The following is a 22,892-nucleotide window of genomic DNA, read 5'->3' as shown; positions in this document are numbered from 1 at the left end:
ACAAGGGGCTCAACACGCGCAGACAAGTGGCAATTTCTTATCATCTTCAATTATACATGGTTTCTTTAGAAAACTATCTTTTTGCACGACAACTTTTTCACCTAACTTCCTCTCTTTTACAGACGATCATCGTGCTACACCCGTCCAGGATACGGCACAACGGAGACACAGGCGCGGACATGCAGCTGGGACCCGCTTAAAGGATTCTTTTTAGATTAAGACCCTGCGTAAACCTTTTTTACTGTCTCTTGTTGATACATATCCACCGTTGTGAAGGATGCTGACGTCTTGGCATGTGGCCATGCCAGAACAATGCACGTACCTGGACACACGGGGCTTCTTACAAAGGCCATTATTTAGGCCCGGTTTATACCACAAAGACCGAATACCTTAGGGAGTGTTCGGCGTCGCGAGTTTGGCCCTATATGCATCAGCTCCGAATCATTGTCTTTGGTCAAATGTTGGGTTTACCCGGCTCCTGTGTTTTGGTGCCTTATGTTCCGCTTTACCGGCACTACAAGAAATATGTCAACTTATGACCACCACTATTGGTCACTGAATGGTCACAAATTTCCATTTATGACCTTTTTGTGACCAAAAACATAAGGTCAAAAGCTGGGCGTCGTAAACTGACTATAGCGACCTTTAACAAAAGGTCGTTGATCCTATGACCTTCTGTTTTGGTCGCTAGCTCTCTCCCCAGGCCATGTCGGATCCGACGTGGCAATCTGACGTTGCAAAATTGCGACCAATTGAAAAGGTCAAAAATTAGAATCGGCCCAGTCCATTTCGGTGCTTTAGATGGGCCGAGCCCATTAATTCAGCCTTTTTAATATATATATATATTGTTAATTTTCGCTAAGTACATGGGCCTGGCCCAACAATTTGGCCTTTTTTGTTTTCTGAGCTTCTTCCATTTTTCTGGGCCTCGGCCTTTCTGCGGTCCATTTAATTTTTTAAATTTTTTAAGATGTTTTTCCTTTCATTTTTTGTCCAATATTGTTTGGGCTAAGGCCTCTTCTAGCCCATCAATATTTTCAGCCCACTAATTCAAAGGACTGGACAACAGAGAAACAATTCAGTTTTTTTCAATTTTGCTATCAAAGCAACATTTGTTTCACTGTACAATCATACATCATTTCTTGCAGTTACATCATTTGAAGCAGCAACTAAAAGATTGTCATCTATAACAAACGACAGCCAGTCAAAAGAAAGATCACCATCACAGCTCCAGCGACTACTTATACACTACAAGTTCCACTTATGTGCAAACCTACAAGAAGGCCATGCTTCCAATTAGATTTGGTTGCATCACTTCCAGTTTGCTAACGGCATGTCTCCAGCAGCACATCTCATAACCTACAAATAGAACATAAACCAACATAAGAATTTGAAACTTTCGGTAAACGGTAAACTTGAGGTAAATTAGAAGTGAGGATATTGATTACAAGCAAGATGAAATGTAAACTAAGTCCTATTGTATTGATGGATCCCAACTTGTTTAAACTAGAGCAGATTGTTCAACTTGTACAATCTAGCAGTCTAAAAAGAGAGAAAAATGTTCATTCTCGGTTCCACATTAATTAGAACAGAAATGAATGACACTAATATAAGCAAGAACTTACAACAAAGTATAGCTTAAATATAATGTTAGGCACTGATAAAGTTATGTGATTTTTACGTGACTTAATAGACACAAAATATGACTAATGAATCAGCACTGATAAAATGGAAGCAAGATTTTCTTTTTCATGGCAACTGAAACCAAGCACAAGTTGCTCAATGGCACAAGGCAGTAAAACAGCTAGCTTCAATCGCGGGGCACTGATCAGTGCTAGAAATTGCACCATGATTCGGGAGACGGACCTGGAGAGGAAAGCTCCCTGGCCTCGGACACCGCTTCCTCCACTCGTCTCAGGACACCATTCCCACAGGCAAAGCAAGCACCTTAAGCCCTCTCGCCACGGATCCTCGAAGAGACCCACCAGGTAGGCCTCTGCAGCCTCCTGAAGGGCCAGCACCGCATGGCTCTGGAAGCGGAGGTCAGTCTGCACAGACAGAACAGGGTGGTGCTTTTAGTTTACTTGATTCATCATACTATAAGAGTTGAGATAACAGGAGCATAACAATGTAGTGCTGTACTGTGAAGTTTGAGGAGCATAACAATGTAGTACTGTACTGTGAAGTTTGAGGAGCATAAAATATATGAGACAGTTTACTTGATCCAAAGTTTAAGGAGTATCTTATCTACTAGTAGTACTGTACTGTGAGACTTTCCTAAAGCAGAGTCTGTTACCAAACAGAGTGAGAACCATCAGCAGAACATAGATGGTATTTGAACAAGCAACTCCAGTATAAAATTGAACAAGCAATGGTATTTGTCAATGCTGGAGATACAGTCAAACTGTAATCACAAAGAATGATTGAGTCCATGGCCAGTCTGCTTCTGGTAATGTACTGCGCTGCACATTTCATTTAAGTTTACTTCAGCATGCAATATTTAAGAAGTTCCACTTTACTGAAAAAATCTTATAAATGAACATATTTTTAGTCATCGAGCATATGTCACAGTACTAGTCATGATCTTTTAGTAAGCATCGATTGTGGAAACAGTAGCACTGGCTACTACGGCTACAGCAACACCAAGCAATTCAACGAAGCAATGACCACCATACAGAGCTAAGCACTGGCTACTACGGCTAGTAAGTGAGTCGGTCAAATAGCCCTACGTACTTCTTATTGATATGCAGCAGTACTTCATTGATCTAGGGATTCTGATTCCACATAGCTGCCTGAAATGCTTGTATTAGCTAAGTGAAACCTAGCTTCGTGGTAATAAATCAAGCACATATGACACTAACATACGTGTATTTGCTATTTCAATGGTACAACAAAAATCTGATCAAGAGCGACAGATCAGGCAGCATACGCGTGCGGAGAAGAAGATAATCACAGACAAGCTACTATTGAATTGGATCATAAAGAGCTATCAAACCAGAATAGACTAGCTGTAATAGATAAAACATGCATAGATTAACCGATGAAACCATGCGGCATCAGGAATTCGCCTGGAAGACGGTAGGCCTAACCCTTCAGTACAAATTACAAAATAAACACAATATCTACACGACAATAGATAGGCTTATACATCAATCCAGAGACTCAACAAACGGCAGGAGCATATTTTCTTCATCATAGAGATGCTAGCGAGCAAATAGGTTCTGGCACATCTAAATCATCAATTATCTCACGGATCCCCATATAACTGGGGGCCATGCTTATCATCTGAGAAAAGAAACCTATCTTCCGGTTAAAACCAATCTACAATCCTAAGCCTATTAGAAAGATCACGTCTAGATATAATTTTTTACATGGCACACAAGCTAGTTGGGGGAATCTATGAGCAGGAACTGACGGACTAGTACATAAAACATGCATAGATTTCGACCATCCATCCTGTGCACGAGCACATCCACCCATTAATTACAAATTAGTACCCGTGAAATCCTTACGAACTCGCCAAATCTTCACCGATCTAACCACAGATCGGAGCCAAATTCCACAATACTAGACGCCCAACTATCACAGAGCACCACAGAAATGCGGATCTAGACGATACAGGGAGGAGAGGGGAAGGAATCGCCGTACCTTGAGGCAGTGGGGGAGGAGGATTCGACAAGCCCCGGGTCGATCGGAGACAAGATGGTGCGGAGCCTGGTGACGGCATGGCTCTTGGTGGGGCGGCGGATGATGCACTGGTCAAGGGCGGTGGTGACGGAGCGCGCCTCCGGGGCTCCGGCGAGCACGTCGTCGATGGCCTTGTGCACGCGGAGGTAGTGGAAGAGGGCGCGGCCGTGGACGCCCAGCGGGCGGTCGGAGGGCAGGAAGCGGGAGAGGTAGTCAATGGCCTTGTCCCAGGAGCCCACGTCCACCAGCTCGGCCAGGTGCTTCAGGCACAGGAACACGTCCGTCTGGGTCACCAACCTGCGCGCGCGCGTGCGTTTCCCGGATCAAGAGATGCATTCGCAGAGGCAGGTTTGAAGGGGGGAGGGGGAGACACGACTGCGTGCTTACACATCCACGGTGCGGTTGAAGTTGTGGTGCCCGAGGAAGGAGATGAGCCGCCGCTGCCGGAAGCGCCGAGGCCAGGATGTAGTCATCCCTATCGACGAGGATGGAGCGCTCGGGCGTGGCGGATCCTGTTGGGTTTCGTAGTAATTTCAAAAAATTTCCTACGCACACGCAAGATCATGTGATGCATAGCAACGAGAGGGGAGAGTGTTGTCTACGTACCCACGCAGACTGACTGCGGAAGCTTTGACACAACGTAGAGGAAGTAGTCGTACGTCTTCGCGATCCAACCGATCAAGCACCGAAACTACGGCACCTCCGAGTTCGAGCACACGTTCAGCTCGATGACGATCCCCGGACTCCGATCCAGCAAAGTGTCGGGGAAGAGTTCCGTCAGCACGACGGGTGGTGACGATCTTGATGCACTACAGTAGCAGGGCTTCGCCTAAACTCCGCTACAGTATTATCGAGGAATATGGTGGCTGGGGTCACCACACACGGCTAAGGAATAGATCACGTGGATCAATTTGTGTGTTTCTGGGGTGCCTCTGCCTCAGTATATATAGGATTAGAGGGGGGAGGCTGGCCGGCCATAGGAGGCGCGCCAGGAGAGTCCTACTCCCTCTGGGAGTAGGATTCCCCCCCCCCCCAATCCTAGTTGGAATAGGATTCGCGGAGGGGGAAAAGAGAGAGAGGGGGCCGGCCACCTCTCCTAGTCCTAATAGGACTAGGGGAAGGGGGATGCGCGCAGCCCATGTAGGTCTGCCTCTTCTCTTTTCCGCTAAGGCCCATCATGGCCCATTTAGCTCCCGGGGGGTTCCGGTAACCTCCCGGTACTCCGGTAAAATCCCGATTTCACCCGGAACACTTCCGATATCCAAACATAGGCTTCCAATATATCAATCTTTACGTCTCGACCATTTCGAGACTCCTCGTCATGTCCGTGATCACATCCGGGACTCCGAACAACCTTCGGTACATCAAAATGCATAAACTCATAATATAACTGTCATCGTAACCTTAAGCGTGCGGACCCTACGGGTTCGAGAACAATGTAGACATGACCGAGACACGTCTCCGGTCAATAACCAATAGTGGGACCTGGATGCCCATATTGGCTCCTACATATTCTACGAAGATCTTTATCGGTCAGACCGCATAACAACATACGTTGTTCCCTTTGTCATCGGTATGTTACTTGCCCGAGATTCGATCGTCGGTATCCAATACCTAGTTCAATATCTTTACTGGCAAGTCTCTTTACTCGTTCTGTAATACATCATCCCGCAACTAACTCATTAGTTGCAATGCTTGCAAGGCTTATGTGATGTGCATTACCGAGAGGGCCCAGAGATACCTCTCCGACAATCGAAGTGACAAAACCTAATCTTGAAATACGCCAACCCAACATGTACCTTTGGAGACACCTGTAGTACTCCTTTATAATCACCCAGTTATGTTGTGACGTTTGGTAGTACCCAAAGTGTTCCTCCGATAAACGGGAGTTGCATAATCTCATAGTTATGGGAACATGTATAAGTCATGAAGAAAGCAATAGCAACATACTAAACGATCGGGTGCTAAGCTAATGGAATGGGTCATGTCAATCAGATCATTCTCTTAATGATGTGATCCCGTTAATCAAATAACAACTCATTGTTCATGGTTAGGAAACATAACCATCTTTGATTAACGAGCTAGTTAAGTAGAGGCATACTAGTGACACTTTGTTTGTCTATGTATTCACACATGTATTATGTTTCCGGTTAATACGATTCTAGCATGAATAATAAACATTTATCATGATTATAAGGAAATAAATAATAACTTTATTATTGTCTCTAGGGCATATTTCCTTCAGATCCGGCCCCATTCCCGTCGGCGAAGTCGGATCTCCCGGCGGCGGCCTCGGCGGAGCAGGGAACCGGGGCGAGGGAGGAGGAGGGAGGTGGTGGCGGCGATCTGGAAGGGAAGGGGAGCAGGGAGCCGGGGCGAGGAGGGAGGGAGGAGGATTGGATCTGGCATCGGGAGAGGGGTTCCGGTTGAGGATGGATCGATGGATGTGGGATCTTGCCGGAGGGGAAGGAGGGAGGAGTAAAGCACAGCGATCTTGCCGGAGGGAAAGGAGGGAGGGGAAGGATGGATCTGCGAGGGGAGGGGAGGGTGGCGGCGAGGGAAGGGATCTGCGAGCGCTAGGGTTAGCTGAGAGAGCGGAGGGGTGGATGGACGGATGGATGGATGGATGGACAGATGTTTGCCATGTCACTGATCCATGCCACAGCTGGTTCCACCAATCAAAATTAAGCATTTTTTGTTTTTTCTCTTATAGTTTGTACCCTCTTATTCAGGCAAACATTTAACCTCTTATATTTAGTTCAAATAAACCAATATTTTGTACATGTGTGTATTTAGGCATGAGAAACAATGTTGATTTGGGAGGTTTTCATTTTCTTTGCTCAAAAGAACCATTTTTCATTTTCTGAGTGACCAAAATGTGTTTTTTTTGTGAAGGACCTACCATGTGTTTCTTGCAAAATTGTACCAAATCATTTTTCTAAAATACTAGTCCATATTTAATGCACATTTGACCAAATGGTTGGGTGTAAAAAGTTTTGATCCACCTCTCGTGAAAAAGACAAATTCCCGCCGATTCAGTTGGAAGCGGGTCAAATTTGAACTGTAGCTACCTTATAGTTTGCTCTTTATTTTTTCCAAAAATCATTTCTAGGTACATAAGTATCTATTTAATCAGAGAAACACCAAAAAAATTCCAAGATTCAACCACTAGCAAGGAACGGTCATTCTCGCCGTTTTGACCGCATTTTGAAACGGGCATAAAAAATTCAAAAAAAATCAAAAAATTTGTAAACCTTCGCATTGTGTCATTATATGTGGCCAAGTTCCCAGGAAAAATAATAAAATTGCAATTCGACAATTATTTTAAAAAAGTGTTCTCAGAAATGAGCTATCATGCGTGAAGATTCATGGCTTTCGAGCCAAATGATCAATCTTATGGCCACATTCATGGCATAGTTTGTTCAAATGATCTCATATTGTGCACAAGGGTGCATATTGGAATGACAAACAATGTTGCCTAAGGAAGTTTTCTTTTTCTTTGGACGAAAGAACCATTTTCCATTTTTTGAGTGCCCAAAAGAAGGTTTTTTGTGAAGGACCTCCCAAATAATTGTTGCAAAATTGGACCAAATCATTTTTATAAAATACTAGGCCATATTTAATGCATAATTGACCAAATGGTTGGGTGTAAAAAGTTTTTATCCACCTCTGGTGAAAAAGACAAATTCCCGCCGATTCAGCTGGAAGCGAGTCAAATTTGAACTGTAGCTGCCTCATAGTTTGCTCTTTATTTTTTCCAAAAATCATTTCTAGGTACATAAGTATCTATTTAATCAGAGAAACACCAAAAAAATTCCAAGATTCAACGACTAGCTAGGAACGGTCATTCTCGCCGTTTTGACCGCATTTTGAAATGGGCATAAAAAATTCAAAAAAAATCAAAAAATTGGGAAACCTTCGCATTGTGTCATTATATGTGGCCAAGTTCCTAGAAAAAATAATAAACTTGTAATACGGCAATTATTTTAAAAAAGTGTTCTCAGAAACGAGCTATCACGTGTGGAGATCAATGGCTTTCAAGCCAAATAATCAATCTTATGGCCACATTCTTGGCATAGTTTGTTCAAATGATCTCATATTGTGCACAAGGGTGCATATTGGAATTACAAACAATGTTGCCTAAGGGAGTTTTCATTTTCTTTGCACGGAAAACACATTTTCCATTTTCTGAGTGCCCGAAAGGAGGTTTTTTTGTGAAGGAACTACCAAATAATTGTTGCAAAATTGGACCAAATCATTTTTATAAAATACTAGGCCATATTTAATGCACAATTGACAAAATGGTTTGGTGTAAATTTTTTTGATCCACCTCTCGTGAAAAAGACAAATTTCCGTCGATTCAGCTGGAAGCCGGGCAAATTTGAACTATAGCTGCCTCATAGTTTGCTATTTATTTTTTCCAAAAATCATTTCTAGTTACATAAGGACCTATTTAATCATAAATACATGGTTTGTTGGCGATACGTCGAGGTTTGGGCGGTGGCCGAGGGCCCCAACTCTAGAGCGCGTAAACTCGCATGCCCGTCGCGTGGTCACCGCGTGACCGTAATGTTGTCATGTGTTCTGGGTGGCCTAGGCATGTCTAGTGGGTTAGGCACTCCCTAGGTTGGTGCTAGGAAGAAAATTACAACATAAGATTCTCACGAAGAGACCGATCGATGCTCAAACATGAATTAGCAGCCAAGTGTTTGATTAGCGGTATGGGAAATGCACATGGCCAATGAGCGTGAGTTTTGGCTAAGGATGATCATCTACTAAGGAGAATGTCTTCACAAATTTTTAGCTCAAAAGGAGGATCCTAGGTGGTACTTGCTTTGCAAAGTACCACGCTGGACAAAAATATGAATGTTGAAGCTGGGCTCAAAATAATGAATGGAGTGAGCTGAAATTTTGTGGAGGATGGTTATTTGGGCATAGGAAAGCATTGTAGAAAATTGATACCATTTGGATATGCCAAAGAAGTACTTCCTTCACAATGCTCTTCTATGGACAGAAACTTGGGAAAACTAGTGAGAGAGATTGGATGAATGAAATGATCTCAAAATTGGTGTAGGTAAGTTACTTAGGTATGGTCATGCGCTGGTAAATTTTCAGATCATTTGGGTAAGCCTAGCTAGTACTTACTTCACAAAGCTTCTCTCGAGGTAGAAACTTTGGAAATTTCCCGAGAAAGATTTACTAGGAAACTTGAGCTGAATATTATCATGTGGCAATGATTTGGGTATGTAAGAGTGCCCGAAAAGTTTGAGGGTAATAGGAGGGGTCTATATAACACTTGCTTTGCAACATGCCAATTTGGCCATAAAATATAAATTAAACCTGGGCTCACATAGATGATTTGACTGAGCTGCAATTTTGAGGAGGTTGATAATTTGGGCATATGAAGGAACTATATGAATTTCATGTCATTTAGAGATATAAAAAAGGTACTTCCTTCACAATGCTTCTAGGTGGACAAAAACTTTGGAAATTTGCCGAGGAAGATTTGCTAGGCAAATGGAGCTGAATTTTGTTATGCGGTAATAATTTGGATAGGAAAGAGTGCCCAAAAATTCTGAGGGCAATCAAGAATATATAAATAGCACTTCCTTCATAAAGTGTTGTTGTGAACAAAATAGGAAAATGAATATTGTTGAATTAGTTTTGAACTAGGCAAGGAAGGATTTTAACATATTTGATGAAGATATGCCCCAAAGAATTTATGTGATTTTTTTGGGAATTTTGGGAATGATAGAAATATAGGTTGCTTCACAACCTAGGGCAAAAACTGCCACATGGACATGACACATAGGCAAAACTGATGAGATGGCGCCTAGTCATCACAACCCACCACAATCTACAAGGCTATGACCATCTATATTGGTCATTAACAACTAGAAATAAGGCAGCGGACTAGCACTGTTTGCTTTGTGACCATTTCGTGTAAGGAAATTACGACCTTTTTGACCAAAATGGTCGCAATGGTTTAGGGTTTGGAGCCCCCTGAACAGCTTTTGACCAATTCATCTAAAATGGTCATAAATTTATGACCAATTCTTCGAGGTCACTGACAGAAGGTCATAAGTTGACATATTTCTTGTAGTGCGGCTAAGGTAGCACCAGGAGAACTACTGCGATTGTGCCCTAGTTCATCCGGACGAGCACCTCAGTAGAGAAAGCCAAAAACTGACTGTCATGATATAGCGCGAGACTGGTCAACCACTCGATGACCTGTGGGAATGATAGAATTCCTCCGCCTTAATGAAGGGCCGTTTTCCGGCCAGGCATGTACGCACCCCAAGATCGGGAGAGTGCGGAGCCACCAGGGGCTATCTCGTAGCCCCACTATCAAACTCCTATGGCTAAGTGAAAGTGTTAAAGCATTATAGTCCGGTTGCCTCGCTCGCTCCGCTATCACCTCCTTAATAGGACCAAGACGTTGGGTTAAGTGTGAAGGCGTGTTTTTGCTAGCACCTCCGCATTATATGCGTGGGGGTTGAAGCCGACGACTGCAATCTTTCAGGTTATACACACGTATACAAAAACGGCTGCCCAGGAGGCATCATATTACTTTCAGGCAAAAGTATAAAAATTGCCTTATAAAACTCTATAAAAGCACTTCGCTTACAATGAGATTACATATCACTCAAACATAATATTTTTTGAGCACTTGGTCTCTACCAAACGGGCACCCTCCAAAACTTCTTCAAAGTAGTGCTCAGCAGCCTTTCGACCTATGGCCGAATCCCGCGCTGCAACATTGGTAGCATCCATCTCCGCCCAGTATGGCTTGACATGGGCAAAGGCCATCCGTGCGCCCTCTATGCACGCCGACCTCTTCATCGCATTAATGCGCGGCACCACGTCCAGGAGCTGCTGCACCAAGCTGAAATAGTTGTTCGGTTTCGACCTTTCCGGCCATAGCTGATCCACAACGGACCTCATGGCGAGTCCGGACAACCTATTTAGTTCGGCCCATTCGGCTAATTGGTCAGTCAATGAAAGTGGACGCTCGGGAGTATGGAATTGTCTCCAAAATAGCTGGTCTACTCCATGGTCCGTTTGACCCTGGAAGTACTTGGCCGCATCGGCAGCGCTCGCCACCAAATCCATATACACATCCTCCGAGCTCCACAACCGATCCAGAGGGGCATACCGTGGATCTCCGAACTTCCTCCGCAACATAAAGGATTTCCCAGCGACAATATCCCTGGCTTTCCGCAGCTCCTCCTTCTTTGCCCTCATAGCAGAGCAAAGGTCTTTTCTCGTCACAGCAGCCTTCTCAAGGTCCGATGCTTTAGCCTGGTTTTCCTTTTCAAGAACCCGGCAACGGTTGGCGGTGGCTTTTAATTCTATGGCCATCTTGGCCATCTTATCTCGGCTTTTGCCATGTGCGGCCTTCTTGGCTTGCAACTCTTCGGCCGCCTTCAGAGCAGCCGCATTAACCAACCTCACTTGTTCCTTGGCTCGGGCAAGTTCTGCCCGCAAGGCTTCAACAGTGGCAGCTCCATCTGCAGTCACAACATATTAAAGATACTGGCATTATGCTGCTCTTCCTATGTGACGTTTACCAGATATAGACACTTACCCTGTGCCTCGTCAAGCCTTTTGTTAACAAGCTCGATGTCGGTGTCTGCCGCATCCAACTGCCGTTCTAAATGGGCAAACTCCCTAGTCCGGCTAGCCACCGGAGCTTCCATCACCTGCACATAGAGGCGGTATGGTTATTACCTGGGAATTTGATCCTCTGTTCGTCGTTGTTTCCAACGACAACCAGAGTCTCAGGGGCTACTATCTACACAGAGCACACCTAGCATGTGCAGGACTATCATACATTCTTTTACGTACCTCAAAGCCAGTCAGTAGACTCATAAAAGCTTCATGCAATCCGCTTTCGGCGGATGATATTCTCTCCATCACCGTATTCATCAGCACACGGTGTTCATCTGAGATGGCCGCTCGCCCCACCAACTCCCTCAGAACATCCGATCGCACACTAGACGGTGCCGGACTCTTTTGTCTGCTCTCTTCGGGAGCCGGACACTGGGAGCTTCGGGGGTCAGTGGGATTATCTTCTGGCCTCACCGGACTCGGAGAGGCCCTCCGCGACGAAACTTCAGGGTCACCCGCTTCTGGAGCGGAGTAGTCCGGAGGAGGCGTTTCGCTCCCCATCATCACTGGAAGAAGATCCCCTGAAGATGAGCTCATTTGAGAGGGGCTAAGGCCCGAACTGCTAAAGATATATGAAGTGGTTATTTTCTTAGAAGAAAAAGATGACATATCTGTACTGTTAAAGTATTCCGGGTCACTTATGACTTGTGGGAGAATTGATCCCCCCGCGGACTTTGTGCGGCAACAGCACCCCGCAAGGTAGGACTCTCGGTGGGAGACTTCTTCTCCCATTTGGAAGCTTCGGCTTCCGAATCCCCGGGCGCGGTCCTTTTCCTCTTCCGGTCGTCTTCCTTCATGGAGACGCCCACTCCCTCGGTTAGAATGGGCAGCGTTGGGGGCCCGCGTCCGCCCTTACTGTCCTCCGCGGTATCTTCCTTCAAGGGCTCCGGGCAAGGCACGATCTGGAGCATCTTTTCCAGGACCGGATTTTCCAAACCCTCGGGGAGGGGGGCCGAACACCGAATCAACTTTGCCTTCGCTAGCCAGTCCTGATCAGAAAGCGAATTCTCAGAAATAACTTCGTAACAAATGAGAGACAGTATGTTCGGCCGGAAGATTCCTTACCTGTTCGGCGGTGTGGGTACTACTCAGGCCCACGTCCTCGGTGATTTCCGGACACTCTACCTGAGGTCCGAAGAATGACTTGTACATCTCCTCATGCGTCAAACCGAGGACAATTTGAATGACACATGGTCCCTCGGGATTGAACTCCCACAAGCGAAGGGGGCGGCGTTTGCAAGGTTGGACTTGGCGAACCAGCATAACTTGTGCTACCGCAACCAAACTAAAATCTCCATTGAAGAGATCTCGAATGCGGCTTTGCAGTATAGGCACGTCCTTGGCTGGACCCCAGCTCAGACCCCTGTTGATCCATGACATCAGTTGTGGTGGAGGGCCCGAGCAGAAAACAGGGGCGGCCGCCCACTTGGCGCTTCGAGGAGCCGTGATATAGAACCACTCCTGTTGCCACAATTCAGACACCTCCGGGATGGAACCTTTGGGCCACGGAGCTCCCGTCATCTTGCATACTGAGGCACCTCCACACGCTGCATGTTGCCCCTCGACCATCTTCGGCTTCACTTCAAAGGTCTTGAGCCACAAGCCAAAGTGAGGGGTAACCCGGAGGAATGCCTCACACACGACAATAAATGTCGTGATTTGAAGAAAGGAGTCCGGAGCTAGATCATGGAAGTCTAGCCCGTAATAAAACATCAAACCCCTGACGAAAGGATCCATAGCAAGGCCTAGACCTCGGAGGAAGTGGGAAACGAACACGACGTTCTCGTTGGGTTCGGGGGTAGGGACGACCTGCCCTCGGGGAGGCAGCCGATGCAAAATCTTGGCGATCAGATATTTGGCCTCCCTCAACGTTTTGATGTCTTCTTCCATGACGGAGGAAGGCACCCATCGGCCTTGAAGGCTAGATCCGGACATGACTGAAGGTTCGGAGCACCTGACCTGAACTTCGGGCGCTTGAGCTTGAGGTGGGGGAAGATTCGATTGAGCACGGGAGGGAAAAATAAAAGCCTGGTCCCTTTATAAAGAGGGTGAATATCAAGCGTCCTCCCCGTGTCTGCTTGGGCTTGCCTATAATCTAGGATCCTAGAAGCGGTTGGGTTACCCACGCCCGTATTGATGAGAATCCCGGAATAAGGGGACACGATCTTTGCTTTAACAAGACGTGCCAAGGAAACCGCCTCGCATAACGCACTTAGATGGGACAGTAAAACGGTTCGAATAAAAGCTTGGCCGTGGTGTGATGTCACACTACAGAATACGTCAGCAGATTAGATTTGTGTAAATATTATTCTCTCTATGGCAATATGTGGAAACTTATTTTGCAGAGCCGGACACTATCTTTGTGTTCGAAATCTTCTATGAAGTACTTGGAGGAGGAACCCGCCTTGCAATGCCAAAGACAATCTGCGCGCCGGACTCATCATCATTGAAGCCTGGTTCAGGGGCTACTGAGGGAGTCCTGGATTAGGGGCTGTCCGGATGGCCGAACTATACCTTCAGCCGGACTCCTGTACTATGAAGATACAAGATTGAAGACTCCGTCCCGTGTCCGGAAGGGACTTTCCTTGGCGTGGAAGGCAAGCTTGGCGATGCGGATATTTAGATCTCCTACCATTGTAACCGACTCTATGTAACCCTAACCCTATCCAGTGTCTATATAAACCGGAGGGTTTTAGTCCGTAGGACAACATACACATCAACAATCATACCATAGGCTAGCTTCTAGGGTTTAGCCTCCTCGATCTCGTGGTAGATCTACTCTTGTACTACCCATATCATCAATATTAATCAAGCAGGACGTAGGGTTTTACCTCCATCGAGAGGGCCCGAACCTGGGTAAAACTTCGTGTCCCTTGCCTCCTGTTACCATCCAGCCTAGACGCACAGTTCGGGACCCCCTACCCGAGATCCGCCGGTTCTGACACCGACAGTGTTGGTCACATGTCGATGTGAACTATGGGTGTTAATCACATGGTGATGTGAACTATTGATGTTAAATCACATGGTGATGTGAACTAGATTATTGACTCTAGTGCAAGTGGGAGACTGAAGGAAATATGCCCTAGAGGCAATAATAAAGTTATTATTTATTTCCTTATATCATGATAAATGTTTATTATTCATGCTAGAATTGTATTAACCGGAAACATAATACATGTGTGAATACATAGACAAACAGAGTGTCACTAGTATGCCTCTACTTGACTAGCTCGTTGATCAAAGATGGTTATGTTTCCTAACCATAGACATGAGTTGTCATTTGATTAATGGGATCACATCATTAGGAGAATGATGTGATTGACTTGACCCATTCCGTTAGCTTAGCACTTGATCGTTTAGTTTGTTGCTATTGCTTTCTTCATGACTTATACATGTTCCTATGACTATGAGATTATGCAACTCCCATTTACCGGAGGAACACTTTGTGTGCCACCAAGCGTCACAACATAACTGGGTGATTATAAAGGTGCCCTACAGGTGTCTCCAAAGGTACTTGTTGGGTTGGCATATTTCGAGATTAGGATTTGTCACTCCGATTATCGGAGAGGTATCTCTGGGCCCACTCGGTAATGAACGTCACTATAAGCCTTGCAAGCATTGCAACTAATGAGTTAGTTGCGGGATGATGTATTACGGAACGAGTAAAGAGACTTGCCGGTAACGAGATTGAACTAGGTATTGAGAGACCGACGATCGAATCTCGGGCAAGTAACATACCGATGACAAAGGGAACAACGTATGTTGTTATGCGGTCTGACCGATAAAGATCTTCGTAGAATATGTAGGAGCCAATATGGGCATCCAGGTCCCGCTATTGGTTATTGACAAGAGAGGTGTCTCGTTCATGTCTACATAGTTCTCAAACCCGTAGGGTCCGCACGCTTAACGTTTGTTGACGATATAGTACTATGAGTTATGTATGTTGGTGACCGAATGTTGTTCGGAGTTTTGGATGAGATCACAGATATGATGAGGAACTCCGGAATGGTCCGGAAGTAAAGATTGATATGTGGATAGTAGTGTTTGATCTTTGGAAGGGTTCCGGAATTCACCGGAAGGGGTTCCGGATGTTTCCCGAAATGTTTGGGCACGAGAACACTTTATCTGGGCCAAAGGTGCAAAAGGAAGTTTTGCGGAGACCAGAGGCTAGATGCCAGGAACCCTGGCGTCTAGCCCTGGAGTCCGAGAAGGACTCTTGCCTTTCGGGTGAAACTGACTTTGAGGAGGCTTTTACTCCAAGTTTCGACCCCAGGGCTCAACATATAAATAGAGGGGTAGGGCTAGCACCAAAGACAGATCAAGAAACACCAAGCCGTGTGCCGGCAACCCCGTCCCCTCTAGTTTATCCTCCATCATAGTTTTCGTAGTGCTTAGGCGAAGCCCTACGGAGATTGTTCTTCACCAACACCGTCACAACGCCGTTGTGCTGCCGGAACTCATCTACTACTTCGCCCCTCTTGCTGGATCGAGAAGGCGAGGACGTCACCGAGCCGAACGTGTGCAGAACTCGGAGGTGTCGTGCTTTCGGTACTTGGATCGGTCGGACGTGAAGACGTACGACTACATCAACCGCGTTGATATAACGCTTCCACGAATGGTCTATGAGGGTACGTAGACAACACTCTCCCCTCTCGTTGCTATGCATCACCATGATCTTGCATGTGCATAGGATTTTTTTTGAAATTACTACGTTCCCCAATAAAATATGCCAGACCTGAGAGATGTATTGGAGGACAAAGCAAAAAATGCAAGATCGATCTACGCATCAAGAGGGCGCGCCACTATGCGAGACGATAATCGTCACGTCGGATATAGCAAAAGCAAGTCCGGCCGGGCCGAACACAGCGGACAAGACTCATTCGAGCTGCGGCGCGATATAGCCCAGTACAGAGGCACCACACACCCCTTATGCTTCACAGACGAAGTAATGGATCATCAAATCCCAGAGGGTTTTAAACCCGTAAATATAGAATCATACGACGACACAACAGATCCTGCGGTGTGGATCGAGGATTTCCTCCTGCACATTCACATGGCCCGCGGTGATGACCTACACGCCATCAAATACCTCCCACTCAAACTCAAAGGACCAGCTCGACATTGGCTCAACAGCTTGCCAGCAGAGTCCATTGGCTGTTGGGAAGATCTGGAAGCCGCATTCCTCAACAACTTTTAGGGCACTTATGTACGACCACCAGACGCCGATGACTTAAGCCACATAATTCAGAAGCCAGAGGAATCGGCCAGGCCATTCTGGACACGGTTCCTAACAAAGAAAAATCAAATCGTCGACTGTTCGGATGCAGAGGCCCTAGCAGCTTTCAAGCACAACATCCGCGACGAGTGGCTAGCCCGGCACCTTGGTCAGGAAAAGCCGAAATCTATGGCAGCCCTCACGACACTCATGACCCGCTTTTGCGCGGGAGAAGACAACTGGCTGGCTCGTAGTAATAACATATCAACGAACCATGGTACTTCGGATACCAAGGACGGCAATGGCAGGTCACGTCGCAACAAGCATAAGTGCCGCAGTAACAGCGACAATACCGAGGATACGACAGTCAATGCCAGATTCAAAGGCCCTAAACCTGGTCAGCGGAAAAAGACATTCAAAAGAAGCACTCTAGGCCCGTCCAGTTTGGACCGTATACTCGATCGCTCGTGTTAAATAAAGGGCACCCCTGACAAGCCAGCCAACCACACCAACAGGGACTGTTGGGTGTTCAAGCAGGCCGGCAAGTTAAATGCCAAAAACAAAGATAAGGGGTCACATAGCGATGACGAGGAGGAGCCCCGGCAGCCGAACACCAGAGGACAGAAGAGGTTCCCCCCACAAGTGCGGACGGTGAACATGATATACGCAACCAACATCCCCAAGAGGGAGCGGAAGCATGCGCTCAGGGACGTATATGCGTTGGAGCCAGTCGCCCCCAAGTTCAACCCATGGTCCTCCTCTCCGATCACCTTCAATCGCAGGGACCACCCCACTAGCATCCGTCATGGCGGATTCCCCGCACTGGTCCTAGACCCAATCATTGACGGATTTCACCTCACTCGAGTCCTAATGGACGGCGGCAACAGCCTGAACCTGCTTTATCAGGACACAGTGCGCAAAATGGGTATAGACCCCTCAAGGATCAAACCCACTAAAACGACCTTTAAAGGCGTCATACCAGGTGTAGAGGCCCGTTGCACAGGCTCAGTCACACTGGAAGTGGTCTTCGGATCTCCGGATAACTTCCGAAGCGAAGAGTTAATCTTCGACATAGTCCCGTTCTGCAGTGGCTACCATGCACTGCTCGGGCGAACCGCATTTGCAAGATTCAATGCGGTACCGCATTATGCATATCTCAAGCTCAAGATGCCAGGGCCTCGGGGGGTCATCACAGTCAATGGAAACACAGAGCGCTCTCTCCGCATGGGGGAGCACACTGCGGCCCTCGCAGCAGAAGCGCAAGGCAGCCTCTTAAGGTAATCCACTAGTTCGGCAATTAAGGACCCGGACAACTTCAAGCGCGCCCGGAGTAATCGGCAACCGGACCGCCTGGCACGTCCCGAGCTCGCATAGCAATGCGGCCCCCACCCCGGCCCCAGCCAAATGGCGAAATCCGTGCCACGCGTACATAATTACGCATTAAAAATACCATGGGCACAGGAGGGGAGGGGGGCACGACGGCGGCACGCCCCAAGTCGCGGCTTAAACCGCACTAGGGGCTTTCTGCTTTGTTATTTTTCTCTTTCAGGACTTTAATCTCCGGAAACCCTGTCCGATAGCGTGATTGTCGAACACATGATGCAGCAACCAAGGAGGCAGAAAGCTACGTCACACCACGGAACTCCCAGGTGGATTACGATAACGAGTGAAATATTTGTTTTAATACTATTCCTTAGCTTGCCCTTGGAAGGGACATGTCAAACAGTCCTACTTTTTGCTTATCACACTACTTGTATCATTCTGCTTTAACGCACATTTTTGAATAAAAAATGCATAGCATTAAGACTATTATTGCATTCTTCCTTTATATATATGCATTAGCTCCGAATCTGCTGGGCTAAGAACCTCAGTAGAGAAAGCTAAAACTAACTGTCATGATAAGGCGAGAGACTGGTCGCTATTCGAGAGGTTTTCGAGTCCCTAAAGACTTATGCCGCTTAGAGCGAGGAGTCGGCCCTATCCGGCTTAAGGCGTGTATCGTGCCCCGAATTTGGCCTTCCGAATACTAGGGGCTTCGCCGAAATTTAAAATTATAGAATTCTATGGCTAAGTGAGAGTGATAACGCATTATAGTCCGATTGCCTTGTTCGTTGTGCTGAGCACCTCCCTCGAAGGACCCAACAATGGGAACAATAGTGTTCAGGTTTATCTCGAACACCCCAGCACTCGTGGCGTGGGGGCAGAAGCCGACGACTAGCCATCTCTCAGATTTGATAAACAACCGAACAGAAGGTAATATTTTAAATTCAAACAAGCGTTGCACAGCGCATATGAACAAGTTTTCATAAATACAGGATTGCACGAGCGAGTTTACTCGAATATTATATCTTTCGTACACTCGTCCGCTACGAGACGAGCGCCCTTCAGGACACCCTCATAGTACATCTCGGGGTGGCGATGCTCCTTGCCCTGCAGCGGCCCTTCCTTCACCATCTTCACGGCGTCCATCTTGGCCCATTGCACCTTCACACGGGCGAAAGTCCGGCATGCACCTTCGATGCAGACGGACCGCTTGATGACTTCAAGCCGTGGGCAGGCATCCACAAGCCGCCTCACCAGGCCGAAGTAGCTGTTGGGAAGGGCATCCCCAGGCCACATCCGGACTATAAAGCCCCTCATGGCATGTTCGGCCGCCTTGTGCAGCTCGACAAGTTGCTTCAGCTGGTCGCTCAAAGGCATCGGGTGTTCGGTCCCAGTATACTGAGACCAGAACAACTTCTTCGTTGAGATTCCCTCCTCGGCCTGGTAAAACTGTGCGGCATCCGACACGCTGCGGGGCAAATCTGCGAATGCTCCTGGAGAGCTCCGGATTCGGGTAAGTAACAAGTAATTCACTTTCACATGCTTACTTTGCATATAGAATGCCTTACCCGCCGCTATCTTCTTCATCGCATCAATCTCCTGGAGGGCCTTTTGGGCTTCGGCCTTGGCACTCTTTGCGCTCTCGAGGGCCGCGGCAAGCTCGGACTCTCGCGTCTTCAAATCAAGCTCCAACGCCTCTAGCTTTGTCACGAGAGTGTGGAGCTCTTGCTGCACCTCGCCCACCCATGCCTCATGCCTTTCCCGCTCGGTGCGCTCCTTGGTCGCTTCGTTTTCGGCCTTGGATAGCGCTTGCTTCAGGGTCGCCACCTCGGTCGTGGCCCCTGGCAAATTTACGATGATCCTGCCATTTTGCAATCGCATTCTTTTTATATATATCCATAGACAAGGTACTACTTACCTTTGTTCTCCTCGAGCTGCCTCTTGGCAAGGCCGAGCTCGTCCTTGGACCCTTTAAGGTCCTCCTTCAGTTCGGCGACCTCCGCAGTAAGTGCGGCAGAGGCCAACAACGAAGCCTGCATACGCATACATACATACTTATATTAGACTCCTGCGATATTGTTTGATCCTCTGTTCGGCTTTTCTTTTTGAACACCGAACAGAGCATCAGGGGCTACTGTCTATGCGGTAATATTTTTCCTATATTCCAAAAACTTACCTCAAAGCCTGTTAGAAGGCTGGAATAGGCTTCAGTCAGTCCGCTCTTGGCAGACTGAACCTTTTGGACCACCGCACTCATAATAGTGCGGTGCTCTTCGTCGATGGAAGCGCTGCGAAGCGCTCCCAGCAGATTGTTCGGTGCCTCTGGATGGACAGAGGTCAGCTGCACAGGCGTTTTTCCCCTTTTGGAAGGAGGCCGCCTGCCCGAGTCCAGAACCACTGGGGGTTCCAGCGCGGTGTTTGGCTCAGGGCCGAACTAGGAGCCCTCGGGAGCATTGCTCCCTCTGCTCCCGGAGTCCGGAAGGTCGCCTTGAGGCGCCTCCGGGACTGTCTCCCTCGGCCCAGTGCCTCTTGAGGCAATACCTCGGCGTTGTCCGTAGGGCAAGGGGAGGTGGCGGTCAGAAGTGGATCGCTATCCATATCCGACGAGCCCAGGGAGCCGTCCGACGATACATCGATACGGGCTCGCGGCGGTCTGCATAGTCATAATTCGGCGTTAGGAGAGGCAGTGCGACAAAGGTATGCTATGAGTTATTCTGGCATCCGAATACTTACGACTTCGCCAGGGGCTTGGACCTGAGCAGCCACTCGTCTTCTCCTTCGGCGCCGGTGGTGGAATAGTCCGGAAGGAGATTCCTTCCCTTCTTGGACCCTTCGCCACCCCGGTTGGGGCGGCCTTCCTTTTCTTGTCTCCCCCAACTGAAGGGGGAGCATCTTCTTCTTCCTCCTCCTCGTCTTCGGGGGAGGAGTGTGTCGCAGAGTTATCGGATGATGAGTCCGATAACACCGGGCGTCGGGAACTCTTTCGGGTTCCCTTGGCCTTCTTGGTCTTCTCCGGCACCTTATAAGGGGCTGGAGTCAGCATCTCCGTAAGGAGAGCGTCTGCAGTGTCCTCGGGCAGAGGGGCCGTACAGTTAATCTGCCCCGACGTCTCCACCCAGTCCTGTCAAAGGTATGAAGATCAGACCCCGCACATGATTAAGCTAGGGGAAATAAAATATCCTACCGGATGTATGGAACTCACCGAATGCGCTCGGCGCTTCACGCTTAGCCCGCGGTCCTCGGTGAGGGAGGGAGGGACCTCGGCGCCCTTGAACAACACCTTCCAGACGTCCTTGTGCGTCGTGTCGAAGAGCTCGCTCAGAGTCTGGTGCTGGGCCGGGTCAAACTCCCACTAGTTGAAATCCCGTTGTTGACACGAGAGGATCCGGCGGATGAGCATGACCTGGACTATGTTGACAAGCTTGAGCTTCTTGCCTGCCATATTTCGGATACATTTCTGGAGTCCGTCCAGCTCCACCGAAGGACCCCAGGACAGGCCCTTGTCTTTTCCAGGAAGTGAGCCGCGTGGGGATTCCAAATCGAAACTTGGGGGCGGCCACCCATTTGGCGTCGCGCGGCTCGGTGATGCAGAACCACGCCGATTGCCACCCCTTTATGGTCTCCACGAAGGAGCCTTCAAGCCATATAACGTTGGGCATTTTGCCCACCATGGCTCCTCCGCATTTTGCTTGTTGGCCGCCCACCACCTTTGGCTTGATATTAAAGGTCTTTAGCCACATGCCAAAGTGGGGACGGATGCAGAGGAAAGCCTCACACACGAGATGAACGCCGAAATGTTGAGAACGAAGTTCGGGGCCAGATCATGGAAGTCCAGCCCGTAGTAGAACATGAGACCACAGACGAATGGATGGAGGGGAAACCCTAGTCCGCGGAGGAAGTGGTGGAGGAAGACTACCCTCTCATGAGGTTCAGGGGTAGGAATGATCTGCCCCGCAGCGGGCAGCCGGTGCGCGATGTTCGCAGCCAAGTATCCGGCCCCGCGCGAACATGTTGCCAAAACGAGTCAGCAGATTAGACTTGTGGAAATATTATTCTCTCTACGGTGGCATGTGGAACTTATTTTGCAGGGTCGGACACTATCCTTGTATTCAAATTCTTCCGTGGTGTATTCGGAGGAGGAACCCGCCTTGCAATGCCGAAGACAATACTGCGCGCCAGACTCATCGTCACTGAAGCCTGGTTCAGGGGCTATTGAGGGAGTCCTGCATTAGGGGGTCTCCGGACAGCCGGACTATATCCTTTGGTCGGGCTGGTGGACTATGAAGATACAAGATTGAAGACTTCGTCTCGTGTCCGGATGGGACTCTACTTGGCGTGGAAGGCAAACTAGGCAGTACGGATATGGATATCTCCTTCTTTGTAGCTGACCTTGTGTAACCCTAGCCCTTTCCGGTGTCTATATAAACCGGAGGGTTTTAGTCCGTAGGACAACATACAATCATACCATAGGCTAGCTTCTAGGGTTTAGCCTCTCCGATCTCGTGGTAGATCAACTCTTGTAATACTCATATCATCAAGAATAAATCAAGCAGGACGTAGGGTTTTACCTCCATCAAGAGGGCCCGAACCTGGGTAAAACATCGTGTTCCCTGCCTCCTGTTACCATCCTCCTTAAACGCACAGTTCGGGACCCCCTACCCGAGATCCGCCGGTTTTGACACTGACAACATACACAGCAGGACAACTTTGAAGGGGTTAGAATGGCAGTGGCCATGCACATGGCCCCGATCACTGCCTGCTGTGCAGAGCACCGCCCCGTTGAAATGTCTACTACCCCCGAAGGAACGGCAGGAAGGTGGTGCTGCTGGCCCTTCAAGGGGTCGCACACGATGACCCTGGACCGCTCCCGCTCTAGCATTTGGACGAGGACGCGACCGTTGTGCCAGTCGAGCACCTGGCTGTCATGGACCCACCGTTTAAAGTGCCAGGGAGCGATGCGGTTGGGAGGGTCCATCGCAGGGGTGAGGCCAACCCC

General features: G+C 48.0%; 1 protein-coding gene across 1 annotated transcript; it reads right to left on the bottom strand.

Moving 5' to 3' along the window:
- Nucleotides 1-1,311: 1,311 nt before the first annotated feature.
- Nucleotides 1,312-22,871, bottom strand: LOC147977355 (uncharacterized). Its single transcript, XM_087521138.1, has 6 exons — nt 22,590-22,871; nt 4,075-4,199; nt 3,700-3,984; nt 2,143-2,173; nt 1,986-2,048; nt 1,312-1,359 (listed from the first exon to the last, which is right to left on the bottom strand). Exons 1-6 carry the CDS (start codon nt 22,869-22,871, stop codon nt 1,312-1,314), a joined length of 834 nt encoding a protein of 277 aa, XP_087377264.1.
- Between the last annotated feature and the right edge of the window lie 21 nt (nt 22,872-22,892).

Source organism: Triticum urartu, chromosome 4A (genome assembly GCF_056163025.1).
Source record: "Triticum urartu cultivar PI428250 chromosome 4A, HENAU_Tu73, whole genome shotgun sequence".
NCBI classification, from domain to species: Eukaryota; Viridiplantae; Streptophyta; class Magnoliopsida; order Poales; family Poaceae; genus Triticum; species Triticum urartu.
Note: the sequence above shows the minus strand (reverse complement) of the source record. Positions and strands in the feature narration are given on the sequence as shown.